Raw genomic sequence first — 21,077 nt, 5'->3', positions numbered from 1 at the left:
GACAAGAACAAACAGCCAGAATTAAACTGTGAACGGATCCGCACAGCCGAGAGGAATAAGCTCACTCAAAGAGTTTGACGCAGATGCCACAATAATTAAACCCCGCAGGGCCGCGTTTACACATCCCGCCACGAGAGCAACAGGAACAAACTAAACCATCAGCTGAGCAGTGAACCGACTCCACAGGCTGGGCTGAGGTACAGTCACCACCAGAGAGCTGGATCATTTTCCTTTATTTAGCACGTTTTTAAATGAACTTTGTACAAGTTGTACAAAATATACACTATAAACAGCATAATAAAAGCCGAGGTCTCAACCAGACCTGAAAGCAAGAACAAACAGAGTTTTTTAGGAGACTGGGCAGATCTTTGGAAGCTTAAAGAATTAAACCAGGAGCCTCCACTGAAAAGACCCCATCGCCTCTGCTTTGAAGCCTGGATCTCAGAGTCTGCGGGAGCAGCTGGTTCATAGTCCGCAGTGCTCTGGTAGCATTATAGGGTTTCAAAGGTTCTGGCATCAAATCATTGATACTCTTAAAAACAGATAATACCATTTTAAACTGGATCCTGAAATAGACCGGAAGCTAGTGTAAAGAGGCCAGTAGGAGAGAGGAGTGACACGTGCCAGTCTTACTTTAAAGGAGAACATGACAGTAACGCTTCCAACTGAAATATGTTCATATATTCATGAATCTGGGAACGATCAGTTTGGATGTGAAATACAGGATTTAAGAAATTTAACGTTCTGAAACAAAAAGGTCTTTTTGGAGAGAATACCTTTATATACCTTTGGGTAAATTGATTATTAAAGTAAAACAGTATATTTTCATGTCATAAACTGTAACGCTTATAAAAGCTGGACAAATTGAATCCAAAATGACTTCTCTGAGGTTTATTTAAAGATAATTTACAACATCAAAGGTAATTTGATACGAGCCTTTTGCGCCACGTGAGCACACATTCAGAAATATTTAAATTCAAAAGAAAATGAAATTAGCTGTAATTGTCTTCACAGATGTGACCTCGTTCATAACATCCCACTGAAATATTTATTAATGTTTCCTGTTACTTCTTCTTAATAAATGCACACGTAACCCTGCGTGTGCCGCTTTGATCCAGCTGCAGAGACATCAGTGTCATTCCTCTGTATGTTTGCTCAAAGTGATGAACACAAAGGATGCTGGTGCCTTTACATGTACTGTCAGCTCTTTGATTGGCAGGTCCAGATCTCTCTTTTTTCCTCCGTCTGTCATTTTCATGTCATCCTGCACATGTTCATCTTCCTCCCACCTGACCAGCGGACTTCCTCTTCCTCCCACAACAGACAGGCCAGCTGACAGGTAAGGCTGAGGACACTGGTTTCCTGTCAGAAATGAATATTGCATCCAGTATGGAAGAAATGGTGAAACACTGTATGAGACTTGAAAAATATCCTCGTCAAACACGTTTCGATGTTGTTGATTTCACTGAAAGAAAGTGTGCTGTTTCCACTCCTGCCTGAGAAGCCAAGTAAGTGAAATAAACTGGACACGTGTCTCAAACTGCACAGAGAAAAGCCCGACTGAAGGAGAAAGGTGTTTGTCTTGGATATTTATATCTGTATAAGCTGTCTGCCTTACGAGTTGTGTAACCTGCTAAAATTCTCCATATTCACTCAAAAGAGAAAGAAAATGAGTCAGACATACAAGAAGAAACATCAGTCGTACAGTTTCTTCTACAACTTGTGTCCATGTCGGTGCCAGAACACGAGGCTGCGTTTTGTCAGTTGTACCTGAACAAACCAAGGATAAAAAAGTCAGCAAACCTGTAAAGACCTTCACATTTTCAGACACATTTTGCACTGAGTGACTCATGAGGTGAAAGGAAAACGCTGCACGAGTCAAGAACAGTGAACCAAGAAACGTTTGCAGAGTCACGTTTCTGCAGCTGCACTTCACAGCAACATGTTTTGAAGTGTACACACAGTGCAGGATGTCTCACAATAACAACACAAGACCTGAGTGCTTGGCCACACGCCACTGCTAAGGTGGAGCTGTATTAAAACCACAGGAGCAATGGTGAGGGGCCGGATCACTCATGGACCAGAGAAGGCTATGAACTGGGGACCAGTGACCCCACCATTAGAGTTGACCAAATCTCTGTTGCTCAGAGTGAGTTGTGGGTGAAGCATCACATTCATGACTTCAGTGCATCTATTGTGGGAGAAACCACTTTGTCTCCACTTTGCCAACATTATTGGCTCATTAGTGCAAATTCTGCTGCCAGGAAAATGATTTCTCCCTCTTGTAGATGGTCCACATCTGTAATCAGATCTCTCCCTGTTTACAGATGTGGCTGTTGATGTCTTTGGCCCATTTGAGGTAAAGAGGAGTTGCAGGTTTGTTATTTTCACTTGTATGTCCAGTAAAGCAGAGCATTTGAACGCACTTATTCATTGAATACCAGTTCTTGTATCCATGCACTGTGCAGACTGATTGCTACAGATCCTCCTGCTGCTCTGCGTTATGCTGGGAAAGGCTCAATCGCACAGTCAGGACTGTGCTGAGTGCTTCATCAGCAAAGGATGAATGATGAAGGATTACAAACCCTTTGAGAGGGTTACATTTGACTTCTAGCTCACACAAAGTGATCTGCTGCTCTTCAAGCCAGAGTTTACTTTATGCATGCAGTACCAATCTTATCCAGCAGAGGGGAGTGATGTCCTGCACCGTGCATGACTTTGCCATTCTCCATAATCATTACCTTCATTGTTGTGATGTTGACGATGAAGATCACGACAGCAAACACAAAAATGTCTTTCAGTGTTTTATTGTGAAATGATCCACTTCTACAAACATCTTTAAATTTTAAAGCAAACGCATTAAAAGTCTAAAACGTGAGGCAGTGTTAAAAAAGTCCAACTATAAATTCAGACTTTTTGATTTGTTGTTATGAGATGATTAAATGGCGTAACAGAGAATACATACAACACAACGTAATTACAAAATAAAAGACAGTTAACTTGTTATATGGATGTGTAAGCAGGTTGGAAACAGTTTAGTTTAGAAGTGGGAGGCAGACAGTTACTATAGCCAACATCACAGGGACGTCCCTGGATGGAAACAGTTACATCATTGTTGCAGATCATTAAATGCAAATATTCAGTTTACAATCAAAGCAATTCATCCAATATGCAAATCATTTAAATATCCACTACATATATGTGAATCAGTCGATTGATTGATTGATTGAATCAACAAGTATCATGAGAAGCAAATGAAGAAACCTCCGTGTGTGATGCATCGGTGTGTTGACTGAATCTTATAACTAAGGCTTCACTAACATTATGGACTCGAGCTCCAGACATACACATGTGCACATAATTATGAAGCAGTGGACACTTTCAAATAAAACAAGAAGCAACATCATCCATTATTATAATGAACAAAAATCCACAAACGACTAATAAACTGCTAAATATTTAAACTGTCATTACTGTCTCCCTTTGGCGCTGTTATCTGATTGATTGATTTCACATCGGTCATTTCATAGTTTCATACAACACAGCTTAGATGCAGTAACAATAATCTGCCTGACGACAGCGCACACTGATGGAGGTTCAGGCTGAATCAGACATAAGTGATTCTGCGTTGCTGTCTCACACTTTCACCACGAACGCTGACACTGACCAACCACCACTGTCCTTTTGCCATGTGTGCTGTTGTGTTTCTGCACAACACTACGGGCTGATTATAAATGTAAAAGAGTAAAACATACAGGAGAAAAGTTGCTGCAATATCATTCTGTAAAGCGATGAATGTTTGCTGTAGCTCGATAGCAGCAGGTCATAGTTTGTATTGCACGAGATTAGTAGCAGAAGCTGCTCTTTAGTAATAATATAAAGCTCTTCTGATTTCACGATAAAGGAAAAACGGTGCTGTGGAGCGCAGACGTGTCAAAGGTCCTTATTGAAACTCCCAGTCAGGGTTCATCTCTTCCAGCCCATCAGAGGATCACACAGCTGGAAGTCTCTGCACTGCTCAACACACAAACGTTTAAGTCACATTCAGTCACACATAATGACATTATTTTACTTCTATATAACAATCTCAAATATGATCCACCTCTCTGTGATAATCAGCTCTGTACCACAGGCCTCCGAGCTGGCTGTAGTTACACCTTTACTCAAAAACATCTCGAGGCCGGTGATGCTGAAGGTTTCTCGCTGTTAAGACAGAGTGTGGAGCGCAGGCTCACATGGTATCAGAGGATTGTTGGGGTTTTTCTCTGTTTTCTTATTATTGTGGGGTCTTTACATTATAATATACAGCACTTTGAGGCAATATATATCTATATAAATAAAACTGAACTGAATGAAGAAAAACAGGAAGCTGTGTGCATCGGGTCCTTTGTGTGTCTCCTGTTTATGAATGTAACAGATTTGTAACATTTTTCCTTTCTCTGGATTTATTTGGAGTTTTCAGCCGGTCACGGCTGCCTCACATCCACGTCACTCCTCATGGAATAACAAGGCCTCGCCTTTCCATCAGTCTGTAAATACTAAATTAGTGTAATTACACTGAAATAAAACTGAAAGTCTGCTTTTCAATCATATTGATATTTTGTTGTAAAAGCTGAGGCGGCGTGTACAGATAAAAGTGTCATCGTCCGTGTACTACTGAAAAAAACATCCCACCTCTGCTCTGAAGCATCAGAGGGCTTCATCCTCTTGGGGGCGCTGTACTCCTGCTCAACTGGAGGCTCCTGAGGAAGCTCACTGATCTCAGCAGAGAGCTGAAATAAGCAGCAGAGGAACAAACAGAAGACAGGAGCTTAAACTTGTGTAATGTAAAAATGACTAAACAGGCAGCAAGATTTGAGCTTAAGAAGAAATATCACTCATTTATTAATTAATCATCACCATTTGAAAATATCAGGATTAATATTTAAACTTTAAAAGTTTATTCATGTTTTATTTTGAACAACACATTTAACCAAAAGCACATTAGTGAAAACATCACGATACGGGGATGCTGTGGTTTGTCATTGTTAAACGTAAAATAAATCCCCATAATAATCGATGATGATGATGATGATGATGATGATGATGTGGCAGTCAGCAGAGCTCAGTAGAAGCTGGACGAGTTAAGAGACTAAACATCAAAGAAATTCTGCTTCGTATACGTCCACTTAGAGCTGCCGCTCCTGCCAGCTGTGGGCCAGCTGTGGGCTAGCTGTGGGTCAGCTGTGGGCTAGCTGTGGGTCAGCTGTGGGCCAGCTGTGGGCCAGCTGTGGGCTAGCTGTGGGTCAGCTGTGGGCTAGCTGTGGGCTAGCTGTGGGTCAGCTGTGGGCTAGCTGTGGGCTAGCTGTGGGCCAGCTGTGGGTCAGCTCTGGGTCAGCCGTGGGTCAGCTGTGGTCCAGCTGTGGGCCAGATCACAGCCGCTGGGCGTTTCCACTGTATACACGCCGCCTACACTCAGTTGCAGCGTGTCACCAAGAGACGGCCACTCCTTTGCAAAAACGTTGACTTTTATAGTTTCACATCCTTCTCTTTGGTTCTTTTCCATAGTGGACTCACATCTGTGAGAAGCTGGCAGTGTTACACTTGCTTCAAAACGCCGTGTGGGCGTGGACGTGATGTGTGGTGATTGGTGCACATGCATGTAAGGTTTAATGATTCATTTTAAACGTATTCAAATAAATGACAAAGTGGATGCACTAAGATCAGAGGCATGACTGTGATTGTCACTGCTGTGACTGCTCATTTATTTAGAGGGGCAGCAAGTAAATGCTGAGAATTACCAACAGCTTTAAATGCATCGGCCAAACTTCATGTCCTAAATGCTGTTCACTACTCGTGGTAGCGTTGTCATTAAAGCCAATGACTGTGCAGAGACACTGTGGAATGACATCAGTGGGGTTCTTTAAATCTGGTTGATATAAGGAGATAAGTTTTATGACAGATGCATGCAGAACACCAGCTCATTCCCAAACATTTATACCATTTTTCTTGTGCGTGTTCGTGATGTGAGCTTCATCAACATCTCTATCTGGTTGTCATAAATGTGTAAACTGTTGGTAAAATTCAGAAAAGATTTAAGACTCGTTCATTTAGACTCAGCCACGTTTAAACGTCTCAGTCTGAGGTTGTATCTGACACGGCAGGAAGACGGCGAATCCAAGCTGGACACAAAACCCGTTAAGCGCAGAGACCAACAACAAAGACTTGATGCTGTGATGATAATGCTGTGGGGACCGTGACCAATCCACCAGTTTTGCTCTCAGTATACAAGCATGTTACAACAAAGTATCCACTGCTGGTCAACCACAGAAATTAAAATAATGGATAGAGTTTGGTAACACAACAGTTAAAGTGACCTAAAAATCTGTTTGGTAACTTAAAGACACACCCACCATGTTTCTCTTTCTGCTGGCGGCGTTGGCGGTGTTGGCAGTGTTGTGGCTATCGGCGGCAGAGCGCAGAGGTCTGCGGCACAGCTCGTCTCTTTGATAGATCACCGTCTGCTTAGAATTCTGCTTCCTGTACAAAATAAAACAGGCAGCAACTTACTAATTCAGTTTTTTAATTGCACCATTTAATGGCATCCAGTAAACAGTTTACAACCAGTTTGACACTGTGGTCTTTTTTGCATGCAACACTCTGGTCACTAAGAAGCCCCCGGTTCAGTTCTGACTGTCCGACATGAAAAGGACCAGGTGAGAAAGTCTGTATCCAACACCGACTGACTATGTTTTCATTGTCCACCTGACGACATCCAGATAGAGCAAGTTTAGCCGTTCAAATAGCTGGACTCACTGATCGAGAAAGTCGCGTCCATGGCGGAGATCCACACTCGAATAGGTCAACTTCCACTTTTTTAAAGTGGTGCTCGTGGAAGTGAACCAATATTTCCATCTTGACCAAAATCCGCCTTTTCCAGACGTTGATGCTGCCGATTCTACTCTATGGATCAGAAACGTGGACATTGCTTAAAGCAGACCTCAACAAGTTTTCCAGATGTGTTGCCTTCGTCAGATATTACGAGAATCACTTCGAGACTGCCTTCGATACGAGGACATCTGACGGAGACGTGACAACCAACTGCCAATCGAGGAATTCAAAAACGACGATTGCGATGGTTTGGCCATGTGTGTCGAATGGACGCGAGCCGACTACGACGCCAACTTCTCTGGCATAAACGTCCCACACAGTGGAGAATCCAACGAACGGCGCCGAAGAAAAACATGGCTAAAACAGGTCGAAAGTAACATCAGAAATGGCAGAATAAATCTCGACAAGGCCAGGCCAATCGCCAATGATCTCCATGCATGGAAACGAGTTGTGAAGGAAATTCAACAACCGTTGGCACCCACTGCGGCGTACGGGCTTAGGATCCAGGCCTAACGCCAGCTAGGAATCAAAGAAGAAGATAAAGAGTCCTGTGTCAGACGAAAGTGAAACGCTCACTGTTTCAACAAATGTTTTGTTGTTTCTTCTTATTTAACTCAGTAACACTAACGGAGTGCTGCAGGGCTCTCTCCTGGGGCCTACACTATTGATCTTCACGGCTTGGGACAAAATCTAAAAGCATCTCTCCATTATTACACAGATGACACGATTATTTACTGTGGTGCTCGTACGACGTGGTTTTCCAACAGCTAGCTTTTGATTGCATACAGTCACAGCTGGGTCAGCTCAACATGATTTTAAATGCAGAAAAAAACAAAGGTCACGTTGGTCTCAAACAGGAAGAGGGTGTCGGCAGTACTTCCTTCTCTTTCTATTGAAACTGTGGCCTCATCCAGATATTCAGGTATTGTGATTGATGGTAAACTTTCCTTTAAGCCACACAGTGACTGAGACTGAAGTTGGACTTCAATCGTGTTTGTCTTTGAGGTGAATCCTGGATGTAATTAAATGAACTGCTCATTCTCTCCATCGTCTGGATTCTGTTTATCACGGGACACCAAGATTTATTACCAACTGGAAACCATCACCACACCATTGTACTTTATATTCTCTGGTTGACTGGTCCTCATTGGTATCATTTTATCTGTAACTAGTGGTTTGCTCCCCTCTTATCAGATTAACAGGTAACAATGACACATTACTCGCAGGTCTGAGCCAAAGGATTTAGCACTGGTAGTGTTGTGTCATTGTTCCTGTAAACAAAGACCTGAAAACGACATAAATATTTTAGTCGTAGTCTTTGGTCTCAGAACGTTATCAGTTCATACAGAGCTCTGAAAGGAGGCCGCCTCCTCTCAGCTGATTCCACCTGCAAACTTTAAAATACGTACAATGACCTTGTGAAATCATCACCGGGAACTCGTGTTGTAAATATAAAAACAGGATCAGTGGCCTCAGACCACAAACATAATCAAGTTGCTTATAAAGCGTGATAAGGAATGTCCCTCACATTGCAGCACACATACTCCAAACAGACGTTTCAGGGCCAACTTAGGCTCAAGTGTCTCACTTTAGGACACTTCAACATGTGAAGTGGAGGAACCAGTGACTGAACCACTGACCTTGCAATTAGTAGTAATGGTAGTAATTGGGTTCACCCTTGGGACGATGCATTATACATCCCTATGGGGCAAGCAAATCTTTCCAGTCAGCCTAAGGATTACGCACTTTGTCACAGAGTTTTAGGTTAAGCTTCTAAGAAGCTGCACAAATGTGACTGTGTGCTCGGTCAGGTTTTAAATGCGTAGTGAGGACATTAACCGTGACTGCACCATAGTCAAAAATCTAAAGTGGCTCAGACTACTGGGTTAAGTCCTGTTTTGAGCCAGAAATTAGACTTAAGTCTGAGCTAGCTCAAGGGTGAGTGAACTACTTGTCATGGTTAGCATTAAGGGGCTAGGTGTGTAACAGCAAAACATGGTGTTTTATTAGCTGTTGATAAAAAGAAAAATCTTTTCTACAGATACTAGTGATTAAAATGAAATCACAGCTAAGCAGTATGAGTGGAAATGTGGTGTTTCCATCAGAAACACAGAGAAAATGAAAATTAATTAAAAATAAACACAAAACGAATGAAACTTAACAGCATTAAACACTTTTCGGTCATCACTTAGAGCGATATCCAAAAGCCTCGGAGATGTCAGTCACGATGCCCTGCAGTCTTTATTAAATCAATAATTCAGTTACGTATGGACAAGCACACACACCCTTCAGCCTCACACTGCTCCCCAGTGGTGTGAGTGCTGTTGACCCCTGGTCCTCTCAGCCTGTCCTCTCCTCCGTCTTCCCCCACAGCTAATTACACTGCCTGGAGTTTAGAGCTGACAGCCTGTCTAGGCCCCCATCTGCTGCCTGGTCTGAGCTCTTTGACAGCCTCCCCTCTCTCCTAACTGACAAAGTGATAAACTAATTAGCCTGGCTGGGCACACCGAGGTCAGGGCCCTCACCACATCCAGTGGCTCCATATAGCAGGGCTGACCCAAGTCCTCCTCTAGGGAGCTGGGGCCAGGTAGGCTGGGAGTAGAATTACTAAGGTCTGACTGATTAATGGCAAGAGGCTGTCTGAGAGCCGGGCAGGCCTGAGGTAGCAAAACAGCCTGTGTTGAAGAATCGTTCCACACCTGTACAATCAAATGTTATCTGCTCATTATATAACAACGTGCAACTGTGCTAAGTTCCTCTGATCAACTGTGACTAGGAGCAGTTATGAAACTACTCATATTTGTTCCCGACTTTAAAACAGACATTCAAAGGACAAACTGCAAGATTTTGTGTTAAATGTAAGAGCCGGGTTTGGCTTCACGCTAGAGCAGGGTGGTTAATGTTACTTATATCAGGGTAACTTGCAGGTGAGACGCACAAACAGAGCAGATATCTGCCACAGTTTACCTGATAGCTGAACTCAGGCTTTGGTACCAGTTGTTGAGGTTCTCCTGGTTGCTGGACATCAGCAGCAGATTGGCTCTGGGGAAGGTCAGCTGTGGAGAGATGAAATTTGGTAAATGGACGGGTTCTTATATGGTGCTTTTCTCCTCCACACAAGCAACTGCACAACTCGCCTCCTTCACCCGCTCACATAGGCACTTTTTTTTCTGTCTAACGTTCAGAGAGCAGCGTGGGGTTAATGCTATGCAGACTGAACCAGACGCGGATGGAACCGCCAACCTGCCAATCAGCAGGTGACCTACTCTACCTCGGTGGCTTTACTCTTTACAATACACCAACTACGAGCCTCAAATCCAACTATGATTTCAAAATCTGACTGGGAACCAGTTCAGATAAAACTAAATCAGATCCTGATGAAATGGGAAGAAGGACGAACCGCTGCCCGTCATTGTGCTGTTGAGCAAGGCATGGGTTTACAGTAGCTGTTGGTCCTAATGTGCTGCCAGCTGGTTCTAATACTTGATGAAGACGAGCTGCGTGTGATAAGAACTTCTTCTCAGTCGTGATGTAATAAGTTGTAAGTGCGGTCGATCAGTTTACAGCAAAAAACCCTGAAATGTAAAACAATGTAACAATAATAATGTAACAATACATTTCAGGGTTAGGGGGTGTAACAATGTAACAATAATGCATTCCAAGAAGAGCTGTGCTGGTATTTTTGGGAAACCTTTTTCGATTTCACTTTAACAGTTTGTTCCAGATTAAATCAGAGGATGATGTCATTCCACAGCACTGTGTACAATCACAGAGCAGGTCTTGCATTACAGACTTGCTGCGGGCAGATGAACCGTAAAAGCTGCACACTGGGCTGCAGTTGCACAATAAAAGCTATAGGGGTCAACACAAACCAGCTAAAACTGTGTCTCCAGATCAGCTCCACACAAAGAAAACTGCTGCTTTTAAATCCTGACTGAATATAAAATCCAGGCATCAATTAAACTAACAAAATCTAACAACCAATTTAGAGAAAACTGCATTGTTCTGGACGGCGTCTTCATATCTCTTCTCTGTTCTGTATTGACAGGACTTTATACGAGTCAATTATCAGTTCTCTTGTTCACGTTACTCAGTCCAGCTTCAGGATGTACACGTTGAACAAATCTAAGCCAAACAAAAGGTGCTTTCAGAGCAGCAGTTACATCAGGGAAACTGTTTAAAGATCACAATCTCCACCTTAAAGAGCCTTTAACATTTCTCTGCAGAGACTAGTAGCTCGTTGAGCTCTGATAGATCAACTTTAGCCAGTACAGAGGAGATTACAGCTCATCAGACAATGACGATAGTCTCTTATTAGACATTAAGACTTCAAACGCACCATCATCAAAAGCACCAAGTTCAGTGAAAGGGGCCGGACTAAGTGCTGCATGATATTAGGCGCTCGCTGCTCAGGGAGGGCTGGTTGCTTCTGCACAAATAGATTCCACTTCTGTTGAGATGTCGTAATTAGGAATTTGTCAGGAAATCTGACCCTCTTAGGTAGAAATGACTTTGTATAATACAGCAGCGCCTCATCACTGCACATAATTTAGCTTGATTATTTATACATCAAAGAGAATCTGTCAGGGATGTGGGAAAATATTCAAGTAATGAGAGGATATTAGCAGTAGGAAGGGAGCAGAGGGGAGAGGATACAGAAAGCCGACACATTCGGAAGGAAAAGACGCAAAACGAAGAGAAAAATGGACGTCGAGCCACAAATAAGACCCAGCGGGGGAGGGGGCACTGGAAATTTTAATAAAACGTTTTAGGTTTTTTTGTTTTTTCCAATACTTAGCATATAGATTGCCATGACATTTACAGCTGTCAAATTTAATTTGACTTTAATACTTCATGGCCCCGTATAAGGAGGGCCCCGGTGTGCTGACAGTCTTTTTCCTCGAGTTCACGTAGGGATCAATAATGTGTCCTTATGAGGAATTACGCGTAACGCTATCGAGTATGCGTTTGGGCCTCCGTGGTATAAGAGGCTAATGAAATGCCATTTCTGCCATTAGATAACATGCAGCGGGACGGGCACAGAGCGGCGACAGGCTGGAGGAAGACGTATTTACTGGAGGCCCAGAGGAGATGGATCTGTAGCTTAATCTGATCCAGCACTGAGGTAACAGCAGGCGCCCATCACTGCACTCCTCAGTCCTTAAAACACGCACTGCCTGTAACACAGCTGAGTGTGATCTCTCCATCAGTTTCCTTTTCATTAGTCTGCTGAAGGATGATTTTAATTCTCAGGGCTTTTAACTGTGAAGTCTGGCCTGGTCATGACAAGCCGTCACATCACTGCGACTCTGCTCTGTGTGAAGATTTTCACTGCAAACTCACACAAAATATAAAAAACTACAAGTAATGAGCATTAAAGTAGTATTTAGAAAAAATGCTGTTTTCTTTGCAGATGTCACTGAATCAGGATGAACAGGTTCAACGTCCTCAAACAACACATCCAAATATGACGCTTCATACTGCCGACTGAGCGCTGCTGTGGACTTTTACACAGGCTGGTTAGTCGGGATGGAAGTGAGAACTGGTTCCCAGTAGGCCGTCAAGTTGGAATCATTAGCCTGCTCGCGTTAGCCTGTCAGTTTAGCTCATTGACTCCAGCTGCACTTGTGCTGATTTCAGTTTGTTTGCTGGGAGAAAATAGTCACGCAGTCTAAAATATGGCAGCGTGAACATGGACCAAACTTTTATTTTTATTGCACAAGTGCACACACAAGTGCACACACAACGAACACACAACGATCACAACTTCAGTGCTTTGCACAAAGCAAGAATGCAGAGTGATGCTGAAGCTGAGTGCATGCAGACCTCCAGCAGTGAAACAGGCGAGCAGTCGGGCTGCAGCCTCGCCGTCCACCTGCTCTTATTGCTCAAGCAGAATCACTGTGGCATCACTGTAAAGTCTGTGTGCGCTCGGCTTTGTGTTCACACCTAAACACTGAGAAAAAGATCACGCATGTCCTCATCAGGACACGGATTCCGCAGCCTACAGGTTTATATCGTTATAAAGCTGCAGCTTCACTGAAAAGCTGAACTGTTACATAATAACTGTGATTATTAGACTATTTTAGGTGAAAGTAGTGTAACTCATTACTTTCTACTGCATTACTTTTAAGAAAAGGTTTCTCTGTAAAAACAGCTCCAACGTGCACAAATGTAACCAGTTACTGTGTCCTGCTATGAGAGGAGCCAATGAGAACTCAGTGAGAATCAATACGTGATATTGATCAGAATCACCCGACTGGTTATTTTCCTGTTTATTTTTATTGGATCGTGTTTATGATATAAACTCGTTTGCCAGACCTCTTTGATGTAAAATAAGTGTTTATTAATCCTTTTAAAACGTAAACGTTTATTAATAAAAGTAAATGCATTTTTTAACCAACCTATGAAAACGTCCATGATGATCCACGTGATAAATGAAGCATGAAAGGTGCGGACATATCTCACAGTTAATCATCTGTACATGAAATCCTACAGTCTTGTTGTGTTTGACGGATGTTTCCCCATTTTTAACATTTGATACACTCAGTTTGAAACCTGACGGCCTGTTGGCTGAGCCCTGACAACAGCTCCAATTACTCTATAAATAAATGATAAATAAATAGAGTAATTACTGATACGATCAGAATCAGAAAACTTTATTGATCCCTGGGGGAAATGATTTTTCATTACAGTGCTCCATTACAAACAAACATTAACATAAAAGTCACTTATTAATATCCACAGTCGAATAGGTCAAGCGACTGCAGCATCCGCATTTTTAAAGTGGTGCTTGTGGAAGTGAACCAATATTTCCATCTCGACCAAAATCCGCCTTTTCCAGACGTTGATCCTGGTGATTCTACTCTATGGATCAGAAACGTGGACATTGCTTAAAGCAGACCTCAACAAGCTCGAAGTTTTCCAGATGCGTTGCCTTCGGCAGATATTACGAGAATCACTTCGAGACCGCCTTCGATATGAGGACATCTGACGGAGACGTGACAACCAACTGCCAATCGAGGAATTCAAAAACGCCGATTGCAATGGTTTGGCCATGTGTGGACGCGAGCCGACTACGACGCCAACTTCTCTGGCATAAACGTCCCACACAGTGGAGAATCCAACGAACGGCGCCGAAGAAAAACATGGCTAAAACAGGTCGAAGGTAACATCAGAAATCGCAGAATAAATCTCGACAAGGCCAGGACAATCGCCAATGATCTCCATGCAGGGAAACGAGTTGTGAAGGAAATTCAACAACCATTGGCACCCACTGCGGCGTACGGGCTTAGGATCCAGGCCTGACGCCAGCTAGGAATCAAAGAAGACAAAGAGTCCTGCGTCAGACGAAAGTGAAAAGTTTTGTTGTTTCGTCTTCTTATTTAACTCAGTAACACTAACGGAGTGCTGCAGGGCTCTCTCCTGGGGCCTACAAGGCCTACAGGCCCCCCCCAATAAAGAATTAAACTGGTTATTTGTTTTGTCTGTCTCAGGAGCGTCAAACTCATTTTCCATCGTGGGCCACAAACAGCTGGACCACTGATGCGTTCTGTGCAGAGGAAGTCACACATTTAACTGATGATGAAGAAACAGCTGCTGTCTGCACGACTCTTTGGACGAGAAATAAACGTGTAAAATGACAGAAAGTTGCAGGTTTTTTAAACTGTAGTTGAAACTGTATTTAGTTTATTTTATGTAATATTTAACTGTACATTTGAGCCTCTCTCAAGAACACATGAGGTCTGTACAGATGTGGAACTTTTTGTCCTCCACGGTGGAAACTGGCTAAAAATAAAACGTGTATCACGGGTTTATCCAGCTCTACTTTTCTACATTCTGCACTCATCCTTTCAGTCTCCAGGATCATTGAAATGCAGCCAGACGCTGCTCGTTTGAGGTTTGCATTTAAATCTGGCTCGCCGTCTCTCTGCGTACCTGGCCTGCACCACTGCACCTGCTGTCTTTGGAACATCTGACCCCTTTCCTTCTTTGACATAATGGTACGATCCCAGTCTGCCATTGGCCGCGTGGCGTGACCATTAAAATAAAGTCTCACAGGGCTGAAGGTTTGACTTCCACGTACCGACGGCCCATTAATAACCGCTGTGTGAAATCATCTCGCGGGCGGATATAACTGTCTCCACATCCAGCCCGTGGACGTACGTTTGACGTCCCGGTTGGGTTTTATTGGTTTCTATGTTGTAGATCTATCAGCAACTGTGTGCTACCAGTTCTGTGACAAATGCTTTACTGACAGGAAACATGCAAAGATGCTTCTAACAAGCTGAGCAGAAGCAGTGGACAGCACAAGCATCAGACGTGGCTGCTCTGGATCACAGGGAAGCGCATTAGCAGCGCTGCATAAAGAGCTCTTTGAGCGATCAGCAGAAATGAATATTGATACCGTGCAGCACTGGCACTAAACACTCGCTGCATAAACGCTTTGGTTCCTTGCTCAATGACGCGCAACTCCTTCCTTTGAATGTTTCATGACAGCAGCTACATCATTTAGACACAATTTGTCAGCAAGCAGCTGCACAGACCTGCGAGATGGATGGACCGCGCGGAGAAACACATTCAAAGTTCAACTTTTGGGCTACTTCAACAAGGATTAGAGGTGATGAGGGAGGAGAGGAAGAGGAGGAGCACAGGTCTCCGCCAACACGCAGGACTCAATGACATTTAATGGAGCGAGGCTTGAAAACATTCAGCAAACTTTTACACATCATACCACTAATCATCGAGGAACTGTAAGTAAGACAAATCAAAGCTACATGCGTCAAAAGTGGAAATGAAATAATGCTCCGCTAAAGAGTCAGTCATGTGTACCTGAAATCAGTGAACAGATGTCTCCCCACCTGCCCAAGAAAACAGTTTTCTTTCCAAGTTCAGCTTTTCCCAACATTTGGAAGAAACAGTGCAGGACACTTCTGTTGGTTTCATTAGAAACACACACGGAGCTCAATTCTACAATAAGAACGATGTTTCCATAACGCTCACATAGGGCTGCACGATTAATCGTTAGAAAATCGCGATCTCAATTCATACTTATGTGCGATCTCATTTCCAAATGACAACGATTTAAAAAAAAGAAAAAAGACAACGATTGTACCGCATTTTGATCCGGGACGTAATCTGCATGAAAACAAGCGCTCACTCTTCCTGCTCAACAAATGACGAGGGCGGAGCCTTATACCACGTGATACAGAAGCTGGCTGCTAAAATTGGCAGGGAAAAACAACGAGAGCACGTCAGGGATGACGAGAAAGTGACAGGAGAAAATCCGTCCCGGTCAACCACCCAAACATCAATAACGGGAACCTTATACAGCGCTTCCCTATACCCGTCGAACTCCCGCAGGCACAAAGAAATTACGGAGGATGTTACTTATCACCTGACCAAAGATATGTCTCCATCAACACTGTGCAAAACGAGGGATTCAGGAAAACGATCAACACCCTAGACAAACGCTACACAGTGCCGTCCCGCAGCTATTTTTCTATTGTTGCACTACCTGCTCTATACACGCAGTGTCGAGCAACGGTGGAGACACAATTTCAAGCAGTACAACATTTTGCGGCAACAACAAAACGTGAGACATTTGTTGTTTTTATGTTTATTTATTGTTTTTATGTTTATTTATTGTTTTTATGTTCAGTCTCAACTGTTACGAAGTTGACGTGCAGTTAATAAGTGCAACAAATATTTATACTGGAAAAGAAAATCGTGAGAGAATCGTGATTCTCATTTTATGCAAAATCGTGCAGCCCTACTCTCACAGCCATCATGATGACAGCACAGTGAGCATTTACATAATAATGGGGGAATGGTTCATATTAATATCATCACTTTATACCTTGTTAAAAACGAGTGTTTTGAAAAATGGGGACTGAATCTGTAATATGTGATGACTGTAACACCTGAACAGGTAAGGTTGTAGTTTTTGTTAAAGCCTTGAATTAAAGCTCAAAGTCTGAACTTCAATCTCATCTTAATTGTAATAATGTAAACAGGCAACATTAAAAACGTTGTGTCGTTTTCCATAATCCTTACAGCTCTAACTGTAAGAAGATACCGTTCATACAACGGTTGCGGCTGAGCCCTCTCTGCTGGCTCTTCAGTGACTGGTAGCTATGGTGATATTTTGTTTGCTAATAATGTATGGATACAGGGACAGCAGAAATCGATATTTTGTTACAAAAAGGTTTTTGTGCTCTGACTTCAGAGCATGTTGATCCTTTTTCTGAGCAAGAATCCTGACATTCCTTCACTGTCCAAATGTGTTTAATAAACATGACAGTTTACTTATTTTAATTTAAGACATGTTTTATTTTAATTAAGTTTAAAACTTTTTTATTTAATGTAAAATTATATTTTGTTTTAATTTACTTTCAAATTCTTCAGTTGCTGAAGGGGCTGCATAGTTTTCATAAACTGCATAGTTCAGAATAGCTATAATTGTACCAGATGGTTGATTCAGTTAAGTTGGACTAGACTGTAATACAAACCGTTCAGTTTGTCAACAATAAAACTGAAATGAGAGAAAGACTGAGTGTGAGACTTTGATATTAGAGAAAATGAATATTGATAAAGTTTACCTTTATGTACAGAATCTGAATATCGCAAAATATTTTAAAAATTGCAATAATATCGTATCGTGCGTTAAATATTGTGATAATATCGTATCGTGGGATGTATGGTGATTCCCACCTCTACTGGTAGCTGGCAGACACTTACACTGAGCAGGCCTCCCTGGCTCCTCGTGTGGCCAAACACCTTCTCCACGCTGCAGTCCTGCAGTGGATAGGCATGCTGGGCAGTAAACTTCTGCCCACTGGTGGAACGCAGGGAGCTGCAACGCTTGACCTGCAGCAGCATGTCGGAGAACAGGAAGAACATTTTAGGCTTGGCCTCTGCACCCTTTGGTGGGACCACCTTCAGCCAGCCCTCGCAGATGAACCACCTCCCTGTGTGGAGTAAGAACAAACAGAAAACAGTATTATACACATATATACATCCATCATTAGATACTCTGGACAGCCTGCAGGCCACATTCGGCCCTTTGGTTGACCATGACCAGTTTGGTCAATGCGAACTTGGGATTTAAGCATAAACATGTATTCATTAACGGAGCCATAAGAGGGCCAGCATACTCTTAGTGCAGGTCTCAAGGCTGGATACATTGGGAGGGTTACATCACATTCATGCAGAATGAGTGGATCTGTCAGGGCCTGGGTGCTGTTGGGCAGCAGGGGGCTGAAACTTGTTACCGCTGGCCAAAGACAAAGAAAGAGGCAGGAGGAGAGAAGAAAGGCAGAGTGTGGAGGTGCGAGTAGGGACTTTAAAGCCTGCCTACATGACGGAGAGAAAGAAGGCAGATATATGTGCATGCAGGAGTCTACATGGAAGCGAGGTGGAGTCCAGCTGTTCCAGCAGGGTGCAGATAGTACGTGTAGGGTTAATCTTAAAAGAACAGAATGCAAATAGTTTTGGCAAAGTGAAGAAAGCGTTAGTCAGGATCTTTGAATGTTGTCAGTGTTTGTGGCTCTCAGGCTGTCAGAGTAGCAGACGTCAGTGGACATATAGATAAAGGGAACAGAAGTGATAATGAGGTGTTGGGTGGCCATGGTGCCAAGGACATGGATTACATGGTAATGGATTTTTGAAAAGATGGAAATACTTGTGGTCGAGACATTTCAAGAAGCGGGAAGAACATAGGTGACATATAACAGCAAAGGGAGGTGCTCAAAGGTGGATTATATCTTATGCAGAAAGGCCAAACTGAGAGATATAAGACGAGAAAGTGGTGGCAGGTAGACAGCGCTGGACGTTTTTAGGATGACTGCAGAAATCAAGAAGAGGAAGAGAAGGAGGAGTCGAGGATTAAATGGCAAAAGCTCGAGGAGGAGTCGAGACAGCCGGGCGAGATTACATCAGGATCTACTCTGGTCTGTTTGCAGTGGTGATGCACGGATTGGCAGATGAGGTCAGGCAGGAGTCTTAGTGGTCTATGACAACTGCAAATGAGACTGTAGGGAGCAGATTGAAGATGTGGAGGTATGCTCTGAAGAGACGAGGAATGAAAGGCAGAAGCAGCAAGAATATGTGTGAACGGGGGAGACGGGTTTAACAACAGGCCTGCAAGGAACAGAGAAACTAGACCAGTTTAAACACCTGGGGTCAACCAGCTAAAGAAATGGACAGTGCACAAGAAATCTGAATCGCCATTATGAAACTAAACATGCAGCGAATACACAAAGCTGACTGACGCAGACCGAGAACAGACATCTGAACCTTTCTTTCTTTTTTACCAGCATTACAGACCCAGCGATGAAGTCAAAACCAACTTTGTGATTTCACATAAAATAACAAAACCCAGTAAACTCTTCTTAAAAACTCTCCATCAGAGGATCATTTGGTGGCCTTTGCCATTCTAATACACTAAGGTGTTACAATCATGGGTCCAAATCTGTAATGGAAAAACATGTTGGACGGGAGGGGCGGGGCCATGTGCTCGGCCCCAACCAGTCACAGCAGATGGCCCCGCCCCTCCCTGAGCCTGGTTCTGCTGGAGGTTTCTTCCTGTTAAAAGGGAGTTTTTCCTTCCCACTGTCACCAAAGTGCTGCTCATAGGGGGTCATATGATGTGTATTATTGTAGGGTCTGCCTAACAACATAAAGCACCTTGAGGCGCTGTTGTTGTGATTTGGTGCTGTGTAAATAAAATTGAATTGGATGCCAGATAAAGTGACTCATATAAACCCAGAACTCAAAGTATTTCTGCTTTGCATCACACACCAGGAGCTCTTCTACAAATCAGTTCTACAATCTAACCAAACAGTAAACGTCATTAGAGCACGAGCACACAATCACAGAGTGTTTGATTTTAAACTCTACTGCAGTAGAGCAGGAGTAGTGTTACTGAGATGTTGGCACTATTTGGATTCACAAATATTCTCGGGGGTGAACGAGTCCACATGCAGATCCTCTCGGTGTCTTTATTTCCACCTCAGACACTGAACCTGTCATAAACTCAAAGGTGAAGCAGACTCGATTTCTTCCTAAAAACCAAATAAACTGAAAAGCTGCTGATGAAGAAGTTAAACAGCAACACTGTCAGACTTCTCACATCCACATTTAGTTTCCAGTTGTTTTTCAGAATGTTGATTATATCCTGATAAAATGCTGAAAATAGTAAAAATAAATGTTTTTACTGAGTTCACAGCTTCATTGGCTCATTGTGTTACCAGGAGGAGTTTATTAGTATTTATTGGTGCAGCTGCTCATAACAGGCCCAGTTTCTCACACGGCCACTTGGAAAAATAACTGCCCACCACTGGTTTCACTGTGACATCCATTAAGACTGCGCTGACTACTTTTAATAATAAAAATAATAATAAAAATACTAATTTGTCAAACATTTAGTCATCTTTGAACATTCAATTGTATGTCTATAGTGCCGATCACAACAACCGTCACCTGAAGCCTCAAACTCTACAGCACATCAATTTCATGCTATAGGAGCCATGTTAAACTGCATTGTCCCTCTGAAGTAGATAAACTGAAATTGAAATTCAAGGCACTTTATATTGTAGTGTAAAGACCCCGTAATCTTAGAAAGAAAACTACAACAATATTTTGCCTTCTACAACAAGAAGAAGTAATTTCTAGTATTCCGGTCGCTGAGGAAAACTCATCTCTTTCCCTGTGATTGGCAGCAGGATGCTGATAGCTAATAAGCAAGCAGGGCTGACATTTGGATATAAGATTAAAATTTATCCTGAGTCCAGGGCGTTTTTGTAATTGCCCGAGCAAATAGCCTGTGATTGCAGCGAGCCCGAGTGGCCGAAGCTGTGCCTCTGGGGCTCGGAGAGGACGTTTTCAGCTACAGACGAGTCCAGTGAGATTAAGAGGCCGGGCCGAGTGGGGATCAAATTGCTTTTAAAATGCCTCTCAAACAGTCAAGACACATGCTATGACACTTTGTGTGAAGCCTGGAGATTAAATCTAATTTAAATAAAATCTTATACATAACAAACTGAAAACAATAGAATCATTTTAACAAGTTTAACAAAGAAAATCAGCAGAATTATAACAAACAGCTGATTACAAAAACAATAACTGACACTCAGAAAAACAATCTAAGAAAAGAAGAAAGAGCAAAGAAGGACAAGAACAAACGTGCTCTGAAGGGAAAAATAAAA

The 21,077-nt window shown here is 42.8% G+C and overlaps 1 protein-coding gene across 2 annotated transcripts in view; it reads right to left on the bottom strand.

The window, feature by feature from the left end:
• Window positions 1-2,791: 2,791 nt before the first annotated feature.
• arhgef39 (Rho guanine nucleotide exchange factor 39) overlaps window positions 2,792-21,077 on the bottom strand; it is a 58,538-nt gene continuing 40,252 nt past the window's right edge. The window contains exons 8-12 of one of the 2 annotated variants that reach the window (XM_087830902.1): window positions 17,611-17,840; window positions 9,838-9,926; window positions 6,393-6,519; window positions 4,675-4,772; window positions 2,792-4,014 (exon numbers count right to left, since the gene is read on the bottom strand). In XM_087830902.1, the coding sequence (XP_087687028.1) occupies window positions 3,984-4,014; window positions 4,675-4,772; window positions 6,393-6,519; window positions 9,838-9,926; window positions 17,611-17,840 (575 nt within the window). In that variant the 3' untranslated portion in view covers window positions 2,792-3,983. The remainder of the gene's footprint in view (window positions 4,015-4,674; window positions 4,773-6,392; window positions 6,520-9,837; window positions 9,927-17,610; window positions 17,841-21,077) is intronic. The other variant, XM_087830903.1, reaches the window with a different exon arrangement.

The sequence above is a fragment of the Neolamprologus brichardi genome, chromosome 17 (genome assembly GCF_056152115.1).
Source record: "Neolamprologus brichardi isolate AB-2024 chromosome 17, ASM5615211v1, whole genome shotgun sequence".
NCBI classification, from domain to species: Eukaryota; Metazoa; Chordata; class Actinopteri; order Cichliformes; family Cichlidae; genus Neolamprologus; species Neolamprologus brichardi.
This window is presented reverse-complemented; position numbering and strand designations above follow the sequence as displayed.